The sequence below is a fragment of the Periophthalmus magnuspinnatus genome, chromosome 3 (assembly GCF_009829125.3).
Source record: "Periophthalmus magnuspinnatus isolate fPerMag1 chromosome 3, fPerMag1.2.pri, whole genome shotgun sequence".
Classification (NCBI taxonomy): domain Eukaryota; kingdom Metazoa; phylum Chordata; class Actinopteri; order Gobiiformes; family Gobiidae; genus Periophthalmus; species Periophthalmus magnuspinnatus.
The window spans coordinates 36,190,502-36,209,058 of record NC_047128.1 but is presented as its reverse complement, the minus strand read 5'-3'; the positions used below and the strand labels follow the sequence as shown (position 1 = coordinate 36,209,058).

At 40.8% G+C, this 18,557-nt stretch overlaps 1 protein-coding gene across 1 annotated transcript in view; it reads left to right on the top strand.

Moving 5' to 3' along the window:
• Positions 1-9,316: 9,316 nt before the first annotated feature.
• The window catches only part of gpc5a (glypican 5a), a 241,213-nt gene continuing 231,972 nt past the window's right edge, over positions 9,317-18,557 (top strand). The window contains exons 1-2 of the mRNA XM_055230405.1: positions 9,317-9,635; positions 12,530-12,691. Of these exons, the coding sequence (XP_055086380.1) occupies positions 9,485-9,635; positions 12,530-12,691 (313 nt within the window). The 5' untranslated portion in view covers positions 9,317-9,484. The remainder of the gene's footprint in view (positions 9,636-12,529; positions 12,692-18,557) is intronic.

The window sequence follows — 18,557 nt, the reverse complement described above, 5'->3', positions numbered from 1 at the left end:
TCTACCCATAAATATTTCAGTCGTTCTATTTAAAGTTTACATTGTAGTTTGCAGCAGGAGCTCATTTGTTAAAGTATTTGTCCACTGATTTGACACTTAACCCCCCTCGCCCCATTGTCTGTGCACACTGGAGTATAAATGTGTGTGTAAACGTGTGTGTAAATGTGTGTGTAAATGTATGAATGTGTGTGTGGGTCAGAGCTTTGAGCCTTGAAGATGCAAAAGTGCTGTATAAAAATGCCCATTTACATTCGCTCCACAAGTGAAACATGTTTTTTAACGAGATAATTCAATCCAAAACCTCTTCCTGATATTTATCCAAGTCTGGGAGCAGCTCCAAACTCACGCTGGGCTGAGCCTTTGTTCCTATTTGTGCTTTCAAACCTTTTATGATAAATTAACTGATCCACGATGATATTTTTCCACAATATTCAGATGCATTGACGAGGCAGAAGTGTTTTCCTAAACCAGCGTAAACGGTAAAGACGTGTGAAAAGTGAAAGAAAAGGAGGAACTGAAAGTGTCCCTCGCCGTCGCCGCTGTAAATCATGTTTCCACTGGATGCAGTATCAGTGACGTGCGAGAACTAGTCACTTTTGAGCATTTATGAAGAAATTGAAACTCCGTGGACTGTTACTTTGTTCATTTCTTGAGGGAGACGCCTTTGGTTCTTTTGTTTCTAAAGTAAAATAATGTGAATGATGAATTTTGGGGGCGCTGGATGCGTGAAATTAGTCTTTACTCCAAGGACCTTCTCTGTTCATTACTCTCTTAATGGTGCTCCTGGGAACGAGACTGTCATTCTGGAGGTAACTGCACCATCAGTGAACAAAACGGGACGATAGATCTATAAGAAATGTATTTATTATATTTTTATTTGTGTACAGTTTGTTGTACTCGATCCTGAAAGTTTTGACCCTTTGAAAATTGTCTGGACGCACTTGAACTTTGTGTAAAACGTCCAGATATTGACTATAAGACGCTCCTTAAACCCACTTTCACCCTGTTTGTTTAAAGTTTCCTCTGTTCGCTCACACTCACCGCAGTCAGCACTTAATTGTCTGAGTTCTCCTGTGTGTTGGTGCTTGGATGAACATCTTTCACGCTCTTTCGGCCGCATCATGCCATTTTCAACCTGTCAGCGTCTGTGATCTGCCTCTGCTCCAGGGACTGAGCGGCTCCTGAGGACAGCAGCTCTGAGCCCTCAACAAACGGAAAAAACACTCAAGATTTACACCAGGAAGAAAACTCAGTGCTGTTGTTTATTCTGCACTTTCCCTTTTGGACCAAGATGAAAACCTAAATAAACACAACAGATTATTCCTCAGGTTTGATGCTTATCTGCAGATACAGAACAACCTTTAAACATATTGAAACACGAGCATCTGGACGACAAAAACGAGACATCTGAGGAGAATTTTTGTACTGTACAGATGTTTGACAAAAGAACTGTTCCATTGAGCTGAAATAATGTGAAAATAACGACAAAAACATCATTTAATTGGTGATAAAAGTTGATCTTAAAAGCCTAAAACTGCCATTTACGTAGCAGTCTGTATATGTCAATAATATAAAAATAAAATAATAATACAAATAATATATATAAATAATAAATAAATAAAAATTAATATAATAATAATAATAATAATAATAATTAATATAATAATAATAATAATAATAATAATAATAATAATAATAATAATAAATGTCATGAAAGGAGAGTGAATTTTTTTTTACCCCTCAAACAAAATACAGAACTTTATTTGTTCTCTCTTAAAACGAGGTTAAACTTTATTGACCTGAATTGAAAACACTAAAATCATTTAATGAAAGTATTTTAAAAACTAAATGTTTCCATGTTCCTTGAAGAGCCTCATTGAATCATGTTCCTGCAGTAATCCAGTTTAGGGTCTGTTTTACGCCGGATGCCCTTCCTGACATGTTTTTTCATGATGTTCTTTCAGACTTGGTGGTGGATTCAAACTCTGTGTTGACTCAAATACAAAACTTTTCTCTTTTAACAGAAAGTTGTCTGCGTTGTGAATAAAACTGATGCAAATAAATGCAAGTTTATGATTCATTTATAAAAACATTTTAGTGATTTACAAACTACAAACCTTTTTACACTGAACGCAGAGTTGATTCAAAGAGTCGCCTGTAAATGTCTCAGGTTTTGGTTTGACAGAAACTTCTTAATAAACGTCTTGGAATAATGTTACAGCTTAAAATCTAAATGACACAAACTTTGTCTCCCATTGAAAAACAGAAGAGAAATAGTTCAGCCTTTGTTTTTGTAGTGATTATGTAGAAATAATAAACAGACGTCAGACTCTTTAAACCTTCAGACTTTTTCACTCAGAGCTTCATAACAGATGAGTTTAAACCATCTCTGTTCTCTCGATGGAAAAGTAGTTTGTCAGAAGAACATCACTGTGTAAATGTATTTATAAATGTATTTATAAATGTATTTATAAATGTATTTATAAATGTTTTTTTAGGGACTACAACGATGGACTGACTCAATATGTGACTTACTCGTTGAACTTTTAAACTTTTAATCCAAGATCTCAGGGTCATAAGTCTAAAAACTGGCTGCACTAGACCCGATCTGGGAAAAAAGTTTTGGTTATTTTTCTTCCCAAAAATGTCCTCCATCCTGGTGCGACTGATGCACTTTAATAATGTGGAGATAAATATTTAAAATCAACCTGCTCCCGTCTGTAATGTTTTAAATGGACCTGTGTCTTTATCGGTTTTGTTTGTGTTGTTTTATATTTGAACAGGACGATCATGAAACACTCTGGTCTTTTCACTGGACTCTCCTGTAGAAATTAAGATTATATATAAATATTATGAAACAGTAAAGTCCAGATGAGCCTGTGACCCGTCCAAAAGGAGGACATGTCCCGTGGATTGTGTAACGTGTCCCTCCTCTCGCTCGTATGAACTAAACGCTCCGAGCTCTTGGAGATGTTTTGTCCCATGTGGAGCTCGGCGGGTGAATGGCGTTGGTCGCTGAGGTGCGTTGAGTTGACCCTGAGGTCGGGGGGAGACAATGGTCGTCAGGCAGAACAAAACAGAGGCCCCCGGGCTGACGGCCCCTGTGTGGGCGGAGCCTGGTGATGGTGGGCCGTTTTAAAAAAGCACAAGTGGAGAGGAGTTAGACGGATGTTTTGGGTCAGGACAGGTTTGGTTTAACACGAGAGCGGCTGAAATCCTCCTTTTATTGTTCGTTTAACAGAGAGCGTCACTTAGACCTCGATCGTTAAGGTCAACGGCATAAATTTAACAAATCAATTATGTTTTAACGTAATAATAATAATGAATCTATTTGAGCTGCTAGTTTCTGTCCATACATTTGTGCACTTTTTAATCTAATCTAATAATCCATCGTTTTAGTTCCACTGTGCCGATAAAACTAGTTTCTCATTTGTGAATTTCTCTTTGTGATAAAACAATAAAACTTTTTCTGATCTGACGCGACTCCTGGTCATTATCTGGACGCTTTGAAAAACATTATTCAAAATCTATTCAGAATCTAATGGAAATTTAAAAGAGCAACAACAGGGACAGTGACAGGTTTGGAATTTCAAATAAGGTTTGAAGTTGAAAATATACCTTGGACAAAAGTGAAAGGTTCATCTGATTTTTGTACCTGTTTATCATTTATCTTCGGTGAAAGAGGCGCACACAGAGGCGGGGGGCAGGTGGAGGGGCTGGAGGCTTTTATCTGACCCCATGGGACGGAGTGAAGACCGCTGGCCTCCGTACGCCCACCCCCATCTCACTTGTGTATGCAGAGGAACTAGCCCCAGCGCCGGCTTTGTGTTTGGGGGCTGGGGGTCATGACTGAGCGCTCACAGTCCCACCAAACAGCTCCTCTGAGGAGGGGGGACGCGTGGCCCGGGACGCCGCTGCCGGTCAGTGCTTCTGTGGTCAGCGAGGGTCTGGAAGTAAGCAAACAAATGTACTTTTAGTGGATCCAAAGAGCAGCATCAGCAAGCAGAAAAAACTGTAAATAATTAATACTGTGAGCTATTGATCAGGGGGAGGTGGACTCTCCAGCGCTGCAGGGCCATGTGTTTTTGAACAACACAAACTGCAGATGGAGAAGTTTAGCGCTTCCTCTTATAGTTAAAAAAATATCCACACATAATATTCAGAGTGTAGTTTGCTAGTTCCCTCTGCTGGTCGATGATCATAAATTAAATCTAATCTTATATTTATGCAAATGTGTTTAGTAAAATATGACCCTGGACACAATCACATAAATCACAGGAGAAACACTGGATTTAAAAGCCGCCCTCTCCTTTTAATCAATACACTAAATGTTTTAATGATTAGGCCGGGCTGGTGTAGTTTTTCCAAGTCGTCAATGAAATCCATGTATTGATTTTGGCGTTTGGCGTGTGGCGTGTGGCGTGTGGTAATGAATTTGACTCTGTGTTCTGTTGGAGCTCTGCACAAATGCACTGAATACATAAAAAAACACAGTCTCACATTTTGAAAACATTTATCTTTGTCTAAACAGCAACGAGATGTAATTTATTCAACAGAAATCACATAATGATCTGAGTTTATCAGTACACTCGAGCGGAGCTGAAGAGAAACTGAGACCAGAGTGTAATTTAAGACAAAGACCAGCCCAAACACTCCATCACACACACATCAGTATTATTTTAGATTTAAACACTGTCTTTCTTAACACAGTATTTCTTCATGGTAATTTTGGACAATTATGTTCAATCTGTAATAATATTATGAGTTTATTTATAGACAGTAGTGTATTAATGTTTCTAACAACGGGACTTTTTCCAACTAATTTCAAGATCTTAATGAAAATGAGAATTAATAATTTCTATATTTGACCATAAGGTTCATACATTAAAAAATACAAATAAAAATAAATAAATAAATTAGAATTTACATGACGGTTAAACTGTTTTCAGTCAGTTTTTCTTTTATCACATGTTTTTTTTTTTATTATTATTTTTATTTTATTGATTTGATTCTAGTTAAGCCTTTAATTAGGCCTAAATAAATTATATATAATTGTCTGATAAATTATAATTATATCAGACAATTGTATAATTTTGTTTTTATTTATTTATTTATTTAACAAGGTAAAATGTGTTTAAAATGTGTTTAAGTTTAGGCCCTACAACATTTACAGTTTACCACAGAATCTGTCAACTCATTTACTGAATATTTCATTTTTATTGTGTTTATAGAAATATATAAAACAATCATCATTTTAAAAATAGGCCTGTTATTTCTTATTTTTTCACTGACAATAGAAAGTTTCTCTGTTTTGTCTCGGCCTAAATCATGATCTTTTTTACTGTTATTTCTGATTTAAGTCCTGTGACGAGTCAAATCACAGACAAATAAAGGTTTAATGAGTCAAATAGAGAAATGACCTTTTAAAGAATAAAATACGCAAATAAAATAAAAAATAATGTAATAATAACATGAAAAGATCTCAAACTGTCATTATAAATCAGATTTTACATCATTAAATTTGCCTAATTGGTCTAATATTAAGTATCAACAGGTTGACTTTTTATTGGACATTTGAGTCAGAGAAGAGTTAATCCTCTGGACTTTTTAAACTTTCAGGTCTAAATATGTGTTTTTTTTTCTCACTGTAAATAATCGTGTAATAAAAAAGATGATTATTAAGAGTCTGAGGCTCCTGTGCCCGATCTGTGTCTGTGCAGCTCACTGTGTTGAGCTGTGTTGGGCTGTGTTGAGCTGTGTTGAGCTGTGTTGGGCTGTGTTGAGCTGTGTTGGGTTGTGTTGAGCTGTGTTGAGCTGTGTTGAGCTGTGTTGGGTTGTGTTGGGTTGTGTTGGACTGTGTTGAGCTCTGCTGGACAGTGTTTTTGGCTGTGTTGAGCTCTGTGTTGAGGTCTCCTGGACTGTGTTGGACTGTGTTGGGTTGTGTTTGGAGCTGTGTTGAGCTGTGCTGGACTGTGTTGAGCTCTGCTGGACTGTGTTTTTGCCTGTGTTGAGGTCTCTTGGACTGTGTTGGACTGTGTTAAGCTCTGTCCTGAACTGTGTTGAGGTCTGTCCTGGACTGTGTTGGTCTCTGTTTAGAGCTGTGTTGGACTGTTTTTTTTTGGATGTGTTGAGCTCTCTTGGACTGTGTTGAGCTGTGTGTTAAGCTCTGTCCTGTACCGTTCCGTGGTGTTCCGTGGTGTTCAGGCCGTGTGTGTGTCGGAAGTGCCTCTTATGCTAATGGCGCTGGGGGTTGTATCTTGATATTTACGTTCTCGGGAGCCGCCCTTCATTCACCACATGGTTTTACCCACTGGCCGCTTCGCGCCACTTTACTCTCCTCTTCATCATCTTAAACAGGCGCAGCTGGCTCCAAACTGACTCTGTGGCCACTCGGATCTTACTTTGTGCGTTTCCTTCGTGTGTCGGTAGTAAAGTTTTGGAGGTAGTTGTGTATTTATTGGTCTCTTTTGTCGGAAAGAGGCAGGACTGCAGCCCCGTGAGCGAAGATGGAGGATCTGCTGGTGAGTGTCGCGAGCGCATGTTTATCGCCAAGGAAGTCAGCTTTGGGCTTATTCCAAGTCTTTATTTTAGGCTGTGAAATCCAGTCTCAAGTGTTTTTCTCTTGTTTTCACTTCTCTAAACCTTAGGGCTGTGGCTGTATAAAATAAGAGTCTAAAATGATCCGCGGGGATGAAAACAGAGCCGCGTGAGGCGCATGGCTCCATCGAGGGAATGAGGGAGATTTGAAACGCGTCCTGAGCTTTAAGGCTGCGCTCCAGAAAATAGTTCCAAAAACACTGTTTATTTCAGAAATACACGTAACTTTATGTTCGTTATCAAACGCACTGTGTGAAAGTAAGTTTGTCCACAGGGTGAATGTGCTGCTGAGGCTCGAGTGCAGTGGTGTGTGAGTTAAAGTGCCCCCAGAACAAAGCAGCAGCACATGGGCCAGGCCCCGCCATTAGCCTGCTAGTCCCGTTAGCCTAGCCTCACAAACTTTACACTTTTTATGGACATGAAGCACCGTGGACACCCACAGCCACGGCCCGGGGGTTTGTGGGAGACAGAGCCCAGTAACTCATCTGAGGACCATCATTTTATTAAGTTCTCATGGAGGTGTTATTGACCACTCTGTTGGTCAGTGTTTAAACTCTTTGGCTAACACTCGTGCTAACGCTGCTCCTGGTTCTACACAGACTGGACTCACTGTAGAACTGGACACAGTGTTTCCTGTCGCTTTATAAAATGCTGCTTTTTGCCACAAGCTGAGCCATGTTTTCGTAAAGCTAAAGTTAGCCCTTAGCAGCTAAGCTACCTCCTGTTTGTTGCTAGCCCTTAGCAGCTAAGCTACCTGCTGTTTGTTGCTAGCCGTTAACAGCTAAGCTAGCTGCTGTTTGCTAGCCCGTGCGCGCACACCGACATTAGCCTTGTTTTCTGGGACTTCTAAATGCCACGCGGCGGCTTCTCTTTTGAAATGAACCGGCCGCAGGTTCAGGGCGCCCTGTTGGAGACCAACTTTACGTTCAGCCGGACACGTTTAAAGTGATTTGTGCTAAGGTTGGCGCACTTCGAGGCGCCATGTTAAAGACGGTGGGGGAGGGGTAAACGGCGTGCTCTGCGCATGCGCACAGTGGCGCGAGGAACGCGGGCCACAGCCTCTGCGCTCATTCATGTTTTACACTGACCTCGTGCTGCTCAAATAAATCATAACATCTTGATCTGGGACATTAATGCGGTGTTTTTGTGAAAACGACAAACTTATCAGCGACGCTCCACTGCACAGACTCAAGGTCCTGACTTGTTGCACCAAAATGACTCTATTTTCATATTGTGTCATTACAGATTCCAGTGGACTGGAGACTTTGAGGAGCAAACACCTGAAGACTCGGTGCAGTTGAGTCTGAGTATTGTCAAAGTGCTTACAGTGCAGGTAGTACTGTCAAACCTACTGCAGTGGAGGCACTTAAAGCAATACTCTGACACTGGTGCTCATTGTGACGTGTGACTAAAGTACTGTCTTTGTGCTAAGGTGCATCTAGTGCAGATAGTGACATAGACTAGCACCTACTGCCCTAAGTGCTCCTTCTGGCATAAGGGGCTGTGATATGCGCCACCACTCCAATTTGACTTTAATTGGGCCTAAATTTCTCGCAGTTCTCTGCTAGTTTTGCATAGTTGCACTACAAGAATAGATGAGTTGTGCAAATCTATGCAAAACTGATGGTGGCCTGCTTGCTCTACTCCTGTTAGATTGGTTGTTTGAGGTGTTGCTTGTATTTACGCATCAGGATTTGAGTTATCCAGTGAGTTGAAGTTTCAGCAGTACTAAAGTGCTTATAGTGCAGGTAGTGTTCTCCAATCTACTGCAATGTAAGCACTTGAAGTACTTCTAACTAACGGCATCTGATGGTGCAATTTTCTCCACTGCCTGTTTTTTTTTCCAGTCATAACCGGGTGAGTTTTGCTGGTTTGCTTTCAGCTTTAACTTTGAGTTGCTGTGCAAATCCATGCAAAACTGACTAGGTTATTGAAACTCCTTCTCCCAGTGTGATGTACATGAGATAAAGGTTCTGTGCAGTTCTCGAGTGTCCTTCTCTGTGCAGGTAGGGATTAGTAGCAATGCTGTGTTCCTTCAGGTATTGCACTTGTCCCGGCCTGTGAAGGGATGGAGCAGACAAAAAGCTTGCGCCGTTGACCAATTTGTCGCCACATTATTAAAAATGTAATGTGACACTGAATCCAAATAAACATTCTGACATGTTATTTTCCTTGTTTTATTTTTTGTTTTTTCTCAGTCTAATTATGGCACAGATTGAGTCAGGTCAGATGTAGTCTTTAGCATCCACACATTGGGTTGGTCTTGGCCTGTGCAATTTGATATGACACAAGCCTTATGCAAGTATGTTGGGCTTGCTTTTTAATAGCTACTGAAACATGAACTCTATATGAAGTGTGCAAATGATACTTAAAATGTGTGAGAGCTGTGGGTCGCTGCGCTGGGGTTAGTTTAGGGACGTCTAGAAACGATATGGTCCACTTAAGTGTTACAAAGTTTACACATTCCTGCAGTTAAACACTTAGATTTAGGAATGTAAAAGGTAAAAAGTCATGAAGTACAATGCCAAATTAAAATCTGGATAAAGTGCAGTTGCATTACCCCGTGAGTCCGCTGGAGGGCGCCATCGGGTCGCTGTGCAGGCGCGTGTGTCCAGTGGCACAGCGCGCGCAGGTAATCCACGGTACCGCCTCTGTCCTCGGTCCAGGCACAAACTTGGCCCACATGCCGCGTCAGTCAGAGCGCGCGCTCACCCAGAGGCTCCGCGGTGATTCTGGAGCAGCTCCCCGCGCGCACTGCCTCATGGTCCGGCTCCAGAGTGGATCCAGAGCCGGGGATGTGGACGGGACTCACCTGAGCGCGCGGACACGTCGGAACAAACTACAACTTTAAACATTTCCTTTGGATTTATCGCGCCTCCGGGTGAACATGGATGCGCTGTGGACTCTGCGTCTGTGCGTCTGGGCATGTTTTTACGCAGTGGCGCTTGGGAATCCGAACAAATGTGATGAAGTGCGCAAAGTTTTTCAGCTCAGACAGATTGGACCGAGTCAGCTGCTGCCGCTGAACCCCAGACCAGGTACGACACTTCATTTTTCTACAGTTTAACCAGTTTGAAAGAGAAAGTGACAGATTTATCCGTGTGGACGTGTCTTTAATTTGGCTGTAAACCTAAAGCGCGAGTCTCTCCACGTCTGAACCACAGGACAAACGAACCCATCTGGATCAATTTAATCAAGATAATGTGAATCACAATCAATATTCAAACACTCAAATGTCCTGTGCGTGTTTGTTTAGTGTCTCTTTGGGCCAGTCCTCCTGTCCAGTGGGTTTGTTGTGCAGCTGGACACTCGTGATCTGAAGCTTCTTGGAGGATAAACAGGACTGAAACTTTGACTTTATAAACTAAACACTGCTCCATATTGTGATGTTGCATGATTTTTTAGAACATTTTGGATGTGATGTGGCTGTTTTATGTTTTGTTTTATGTCAGTGACTTGTCAAACTGGCCTTTCAGCTTCTTGTCCGTGTCCATTTGGAAAATCCCTGAGGTCCTGTCACCGGGAAACTCCACAGTCCATCACTTTGCTCCTTTTGTTCTAATTTAATGTTGACTTTTAAATCAGTTTTATAGAGCAGTGTTTTTTTCTGAGATCAACTGTTACATCCTTTTATTGCAGCTAATTACTGCCATTAAGGGATAACTGATCAATACTCGTAGCAGTTTGTTCTATTTCATTATTTTAAGTGTCTGAGTGAGACTGAGCCGCACAAACACAAACCCACATGTGTCTCTGTCCAGTGTAAACCTCCTGCACATATTACAGTGAATCACAACAGGCCTGGGCAGAGTGTGTTTACTGGAGGAAAAGCCCAAAGCGCAGACGTGTGGGCATCGTTTTCTTATCTCTTTAGTCTGGACATTTTGAAAAATAACCTTGAAAAATTCCAGGAATCCACAGCTCGAGTCTTTTGTGCGTTTGCCACAGTCTGATAAGAAGAGCAGAGTCAAAACAAGAAATATCCCCCCACACGGGAGAAAAACAGACAATCAAAGAGTCTGTGCAGCACTAAAGACGCACTGTGGAGCTTTTCTGCAGGGACATGTTATGCTTTAACTAGAATGTCCCACAGTATGGCATTAAACCTGTTCATCCTGCATGTATTCAATTACAGCAGTGGTTTTGTGTTGTTTTTTTGCCCAAAACATTGAAAAACATTTGTACTTTTACTGTGAGCACCTCTCCACAAACCTGACCTGTAACTTAGTCTACACTGATGGTGTCATCTGCTTGTTTCCATGGAGACTGATCAGATTAATGCTGTGCTGTGGATAATTCATAATAATGCATCTTATTTATTTATTTGCACTTTACATTTGAAGGAAATCTCAAAGTTCTCCAGCTGACAGAGAATTACATCACTGAATGTGAAGTAACTCTGTCGTCATGGAGACCAGCGGGTGACTGACCCTACACCAGAAAAGTTACATAATGCATCTTTAAGTGTTTCTCATTCATGTCTGGAGCTCTTTGATCCTCCACGTGCAGCGACGCCGGAGTGAAGAGTCTCAGTGAAGAGCGCCGAGAGCTCTTCTGCACTCTTCATCACTCTTCATCACTCTTCCTCACGCTTCCTCGCTCTTCTGTTCCTCGCTCTTCCTCACTCTTCATCACTCTTCCTCACTCTTCCTCGCTCTTCCTCGCTCTGTCTGGACTTGTCAGAGTCGTTCAGCCTCTTGAGTGTTTGCTGTATTTTCTTTTACCTGAGTCAGAGTTTGATTTCATCGATTTCATTGATTTCATTGATTTCATAGATTTTCTCTGAACAGAGGATCTGAGACGTCGCTCAGTGAAATCATAAGATTCTATGATGATCAGATTTGGACCGTGAGCTTTTGTCTGTGTTTTTATGACAAACACAGTGATGAAGGACAGAAGAATAAAGTCTTAAATATAAAAAGTCCTGGGGAAATCTTCATTTTTGTGCCCAGCTCTTTTCTTTAAAGGAGAGTCTGTGTTTTTCCTGACGATGTCGATTGCACAGATGATAAAATCCTTCTTGAAACATTCTTAACACTCCCATTTTGTACTTTCCTGAACATGTGAGATCTTATATGAAAGAAGCTGCTTTTATCTTTATGGACAAGGCGTAAAATAGTCAGAGACAGTCTGTGTTATTCATACCTCCAGGCACTTTAAGGTTTCAAATCCACTTAACTCGTCTTTTCAGCAAATATGGGTCAAGTATAATTATGCACGGAGGTTTCAATCTCAGAACGTCTATATGTTTGTGGTAATAAAAGTCTTGTCAAAATTTACTGTTGGTTTTTACGACAAGAAACAAATGTATAATTTAGTTTCACGCCCTTTGCCAAAACCTTCTGAACCGATGAAGAAAAGTGAATCTGACACAAACCGTCACTTTACATTTACATTTACTTCAGTGGAGTTTAGTGAATAAATGTCTGATTAGTTAAACTTTAAAATGGTCACTACTTGTATATTTTTTAGTTCTTATCATTTTATTACGACCTGGGGGTGGGTAATTATCTCAAACGTTAATATTTCAGTATTTTTTTGACAAGATCTTGATGATAATATATAAAAAATCGTTTGTGAATGTGTTAAATGTGTGTAAATGTCTGGTTTGAGGTTCAAATATTGTAGAAAATGTAAAACTAACCACAAAATGTCAGAAATGTGACTTTATTCCTCTGTTTTTAAGATCACACTTGATGCTTCAGTGTTTTTCTGAGGTCATTTTAATAGTTTTTATTTATAAATCACATACTTGCTGTTCTAATATGTCTCGGGAGGACAGTGGCTCAGTTGGTAGAGCGTTAGTTGTGCACTGATCTGAAGGTTGGTGGTTCAAATCCCGCTCTGGACTTAAACAAACGTCACTGATCCACAGGTTGACGGTGCGATTCTGTCTCTGTGGTGACTCTGACATTCTGTTGACTTTTTACAGGTTCAGATCTTCAGGTTTGCTCGTCCAAAAACTTGACCTGCTGCACTAAAAAGATGGAGGAGAGATACCAGATGGCGGCGAAGCGGGACGTCCAGAATCTGCTGCAGATGTCGAGCTCCAGCCTGAAGTTTCTCATCTCCAGAAACGTGGCGGCGTTTCAAGGTAAAACTTTTTAAAGCTCAAATGCTGCAGTGGGAGATGTTCAGAGTTACAGCGATGAGCAAAATGAAATAATGTTCACTTCAGTTTAGATGTTTGTGGATCAGGTTTGTGCGTCGAGTGGAGCTGCGGTTTGTGCTCAAGTTGTGGTTAAATACTGTGTTTAAGTATATATTTAAAAGTATCTGTACTGAACTGAAAAGTAAAAGTATTGTTAATATTGTGACCTGCTGAAAAGGCTGAGATATACAAAAATAATTCAGTTTAATTGTTTCTACGGAACAAAATTCAGCTCAAATCTGCATCAAAATCACAACATTTGAAGCTTTAGAGCACACAAAATACTTTTTAAAATCAGTACCTTAATACTTTTACTTAAGTAGATTTCATTCTCCAGGACTGAACCAGGACTAAACCAGGACTAAACCGGGACTAAACCGGGACTAAACCGGGACTAAACTGGGACTAAACCGGGACTAAACCGGGACTAAACCGGGACTGAACCAGGACTGAACCAGGACTGAACCAGGACTAAACCAGGACTAAACCAGGACTGAACCAGGACTAAACCGGGACTGAACCAGGACTAAACCGGGACTAAACCAGGACTAAACCGGGACTGAACCAGGACTGAACCAGGACTAAACCGGGACTAAACCAGGACTGAACCAGGACTAAACCAGGACTAAACCAGGACTAAACCAGGACTAAACCAGGACTAAACCAGGACTAAACCAGGACTAAACCAGGACTGACTCAGGATTACCTCATTTTCAGTTTGAGGACAGTCTCGTCCAGTTGGTCTAATAAAAGAGGCGTTAATAAAAACAGAATAAACATAAACATTCCTGTCGTTTCCTGCGGCTGCAGAGATTGAATTTCCCTCCATTTTACTGAAATGAGTTTGTTGATTTTCTAGACAAACTTTCTCTTTATTTTGTCCATTTTCTCTCTGCCCTGTGACCCTGTTGTTGTTGTTGTTGTTGTTGTTGTTGTTGCTGTTGTTGTTGTTGCTGTTGTTGTTGCTGTTGTTGCTGTTGTTGCTGTTGTTGTTGCTGTTGTTGCTGTTGTTGTTGTTGTTGTTGTTGCTGTTGTTGCTGTTGTTGTTGTTGTTGTTGTTGTTGTTGTTGTTGTTGTTGTTGTTGTTGTTTCTGTGACTTTTCCTCCTTCGTCCTGGTTGAATCTTTCAAACACGCCGCTCCCGTGTCTCCGCCCCCTGAGCTGATCTGTGTCATGTGACGTACGACTTAAATGTACAGACGTGTCATTAAGTCAATTCACTCATAGCACGTCTCTGGGACTAAAGCAGACCTCCCCCCGTGCTCCTGCTCCTCCTCCTCCGTGTGTTGATCACTGTGTTTAGTTGATCACTCCTCCTCCTCCTCCTCTGTCCTCCTCCTCCTCCTCCTCCTCCTCTGTGTGTTGATCACTGTGTTTAGTTGATCACTCCTCCTCTCCTCCTCCTCCTCTCCTCCTCCTCCTGTTGATCACTGTGTTTAGTTGATCACTCCTCCTCCTGCTCCTCCTCCTCTGTCCTCTGTCCTCCTCCTCCTCCTCCTCCTCCTCTCCTCCTCCTCCTCCTCCGTGTGTTGATCACTGTGTTTAGTTGATCACTCCTCCTCTTCTCCTCCTCCTCCTCTCCTCCTCCTCCTCCTCCTCCTCCTCCTCCTCCTCCTCTGTCCTCCTCCTCCTCCTCCTCCTCCTCCTCCGTGTGTTGATCACTGTGTTTAGTTGATCACTCCTCCTCTTCTCCTCCTCCTCCTCTCCTCCTCCTCCTCCTCCTCCTCCTCCTCCTCCTCTGTCCTCCTCCTCCTCCTCCTCCTCCTCCTCCTCCTCCTGTTGATCACTGTGTTTAGTTGTGGTTTTCACTTTGCCGTTGTTGTTTTTCTCTTCAGATGATTCACTTTTGCTCAGACTTTTCAAGTTCATCTCGTCCTTCACTTTGCTGGTTTGAGTTTATATTTTGTGTTTATTTCAGAGGTGGACGACAGAACGTTTCATAAACACATGTTCAGTGTGGATGGTTTTATTTTGCTGAACATTAGTGGTTGGAGGTTTGAATCCCTCTTTCCACATAAAAAATAAAAACATCACTAACAACAGCACTGACTCACAGGTTGGTGTTGTGTCCTTGGGCAAGACACCTGACACATCTTACCCTCAGTGTCTGCACACACTGGGGTCAAAATGTGACTGTTTATCATTTATCTGTTTTGTGTTCAGTTATTCAGTTTCATATTCAAAAATACCTTAATTAATAATAAATAATAATGATTAGAAATAATACAATAAAATAAAATAAACAATAAATAAATAATTAAATAATACAATAAAATAAATAATTAAAAAATACAATAAAATTAAATAAAATAAATAATAAATAATACAATTAAAATAAATAAATAAAATAATAAAAGAAAAGAAAAGCTCTAAAACGGTGTAATCCCACACTTGTCCAGCAGGGCGTCGCTTTCGACTCTGGTCATCTGGACATTGTTTTTGTTAAATGACCAGCTCCTCGTCTCCTTGAAGATAGAGAAGTTTAATGGAGACAGTCAGGTGGCAGACGCACCACTAGAAAAAATCCATAGTGCAGCTTTAAGGAGTTTGTCAGATGAATGAAGAGCATTTACCCCTGAACTCGACCTGGAGGTGTCTGGACCGTACAGCCTGTCCTGACCGGACTGTGGCCTTGGATGATGATGATGATAATAATAATAATAATAATAATAGTTTACTGTTTACTCTTCTTTCCTTGAGTTGTGTAACATTTAACACAATAACCTCATTGTTCTTCTCTGATTAAACATCTACAGACGTTTGTTCGGCCTGAGGTCAGTAAAATGAGATTATTGTGATGTTGAAGTCGTCTTGTCTCGTTCTGCTCCGCCTCAGGCCTCGGCTCACGTCAACACAAAAAACTGGGTCAAATATATAAAGTGTCTGGGTGAAGCGTTTAACACAGTTTAACACAGTGCCCCCGGAGGTGTGTGTGTGTTACTGCACCAAAACATATTACATGAACTCCAGTTTGTCGGTGTGTATGTGTGTCTGTGTGTGTCTGTGTGTGAGTGTGTGAGTATGTGTGTGTCTGTGTGTCGGGGTGTGTGTGTCTGTGTGTGTCTATATATGTGTGTGCATGTGTGTGTCTGTGAGTGTGTGAGTCTATATATGTGTGTGTTATGTGCGTGTATGTGTGTGTGTGTGTGTGTCTGTGGGGGTGTGTGTGTCTATATATGTGTGTGTATGTGTGTGTCTGTGCTTGTGTGTGTGTGTTATGTGTGTGTACATGACCAAACAAATTGATGTTATGAATCCCGAGCCTCAGTGTCTGATTCGTGTCTTTTGCTCAGAGTCAGTTGTGTCTAAACTGGCCTCACTTTAAATTAAATTATTTTCTTTTTCTTTTTTACCACAGACGTCGTTGGGGATTGTGTATTTGGAGTTTAAATCAAACTCTGTGCAGTGAGGTTTTATTACACTCGTCAAAAACATTTCTTAATTTTTTTATTTCCTTCTTGTGTCGGGCGTCAGACTGAGACTGTCCCTCCGTGCCCCTCTGTGCCCCTATGTGCCCCTCCCTGTCCCTATGTGCCCCTATGTGCCCCTATGTGCCCCTATGTGCCCCTCCCTGCCCCTCTGTGTCTGAAGGAGTACCCTCTGAAAGAGCACCCCCCCGAAGGAGCGCCCTCTACAGGAGCGCTCTGGACTCGCTCCTCACATGATCCGCTCCAGGACAAACGACTCGGAGCCAAACCAAACAGAGTCGCCCCATCAGTCGACACGCCACAGAGCGGAGCAAATGGCAGCACTTTCTCAGAAACACGCTGCTACGAGCCACGAGCCACGAGCCACGAGCTACGAGCTAACAAAGAAATATTATGTAACATTTAGAAGGACAGTCGCCCTGATGGGAACTTAATGGGTTTTACTTAGTTTTTTCTCAAAAACAGACCTGGAGTTGAGTTTTGATCTACAAAGATCAAAACGCTCTGTTCCACCTTGTGATGTCATCAAGTGGTAGTTTAAGTGAACAGCTCCTTTTACCTTTAGTTCAGTCGAGATAAGAGACAACTCCAGGACTGAAATGATCCAAATGATTCTATAAATGAAGGTGTGTGGAGTTTAAAAACACAGTGGAGCACTTCCTGTATCACCACATGATGACATCACAAGGTGAACCGAGTGTTTCCATTTGAGAGAAGATAAACTCAGCCTAAATCTGCAGGTTTGTGTGTTTGTGATGCTTTAGGCTCCAGTAAACACACGTGTCATTGCTGTTGTTAAAATATAATAATAAATCCAGATAATTTCAGACGATTTGTGTTAAATGCTTTTAAATATTTTATTATTCGTGATTTTCACCATTTTAAGCTCCGCCCGTTTGTCCAGGGTCGGGTCACGGGCAGGAGTCTGAACAGAGACATTTTAAGATAATTATTTAAATATGTTGCATCATAAAAGAGTTCACAAACTTCAGGCCCCAAAGTCACTGTCTACAGCACAAACTCAAGGCCCCTGGGCCAAATGTGGCCCGCCATGTCATCTCATGTGGCCCACAACAATGACTGTCTTAAAATGTCAGTTTATACGAACACCAAGTTATACAGACATATTTTTACATGTACGGAAATACATCTGCAATATCTAAACATTAATGAATAAGTAAAAGAAAGTAAAAAACGCCACATGACCCCCTAAAGTGTCACATGACAGTTTTTATTTTGATGCTGTCATTAAATCAAACCAACAGTGAAATGTTCTTTTGAGTTAAAGCTGCTGTTTGCTCCTGAGTTAAAGCTGCCGTTTGCTCCTGTCTAATCCTGCGTCAGTGACTTTTTGAGACACAGTTTCATATTGAAATCGCTCTGGACTCGAGCCAAAACACAGCACTGAAGTAAAGATAAATGAACCAGTCCATAAATCAGCACTTTGACCTCAGCAGATTCACAGTTTTGTTGAATGTTTTGAATATTTGACGCGTCTTGACTTTCCTTTTCCGTCTCGTGGAGCCGTGTCGCTGCCAGGGCCAAAACAAACTCCTCCCACTTTTTTTTTCTGTTATGATTTTAGACAGATTTATCTTGACATTTCTGTGATCGCTCCATTTCCACAGTTTAAAGAAGTAAAACTAATACAAATCTCACTTTAAAGACGTGTTTCAGGGCTGCAAAGTGATTTTAAATGTAGATAAAAAGTTAAAATGACTTTGCACGAATGATTATTTTGGACGGAAACATCATGAACTGGAGCTTTTGTTGTGTATTTGTTTGTGTATTTTCAGGTGTGATTTTATGTCGTTGTTTTCTGTTGTGCTATGGGCAGGTTAGCACAGCGTCATCAACAAACTGACTGAAACGAGCTGAAACAGGACGTTTGACTGAAAATCAGACAATGATAAAGAGACAAGTTCACACAGACTCCACCCAGAGTTATGAAATAAAAATACTGCATCTGTACTTTACTCCAGTGCATTTTTAAGTGGAGACGTTTTACTTTTACTTACTGGGCTGTACTTTCTTACATTTATCAAGTATTTTTATTGTAGTTTGAGACTTGCTTTATTTTTAACACGTTCAGAATTGGAGCAAAACAAAAAAATACAAACAAAAACAGAAAAAAACGACGGATTCAGTCGTTTCTGTTGAAAGAAAATTCAACTCAAATCTTAAAAAAAAATAATAATTATTGGACTCAAAACCTGTGCACAATACTTTAACATTTTACTCTTTAAGTACATTTTTACACAGGTACTTTAATACTTTTACTTAAGTCAGCTTTTTCATGATACTTTTGATTTTACTTGAGTACTTTCTTGCTCCTGTATCTGAACTTTTACTTACTTTTACTTTACTTTACTTTACTTTCT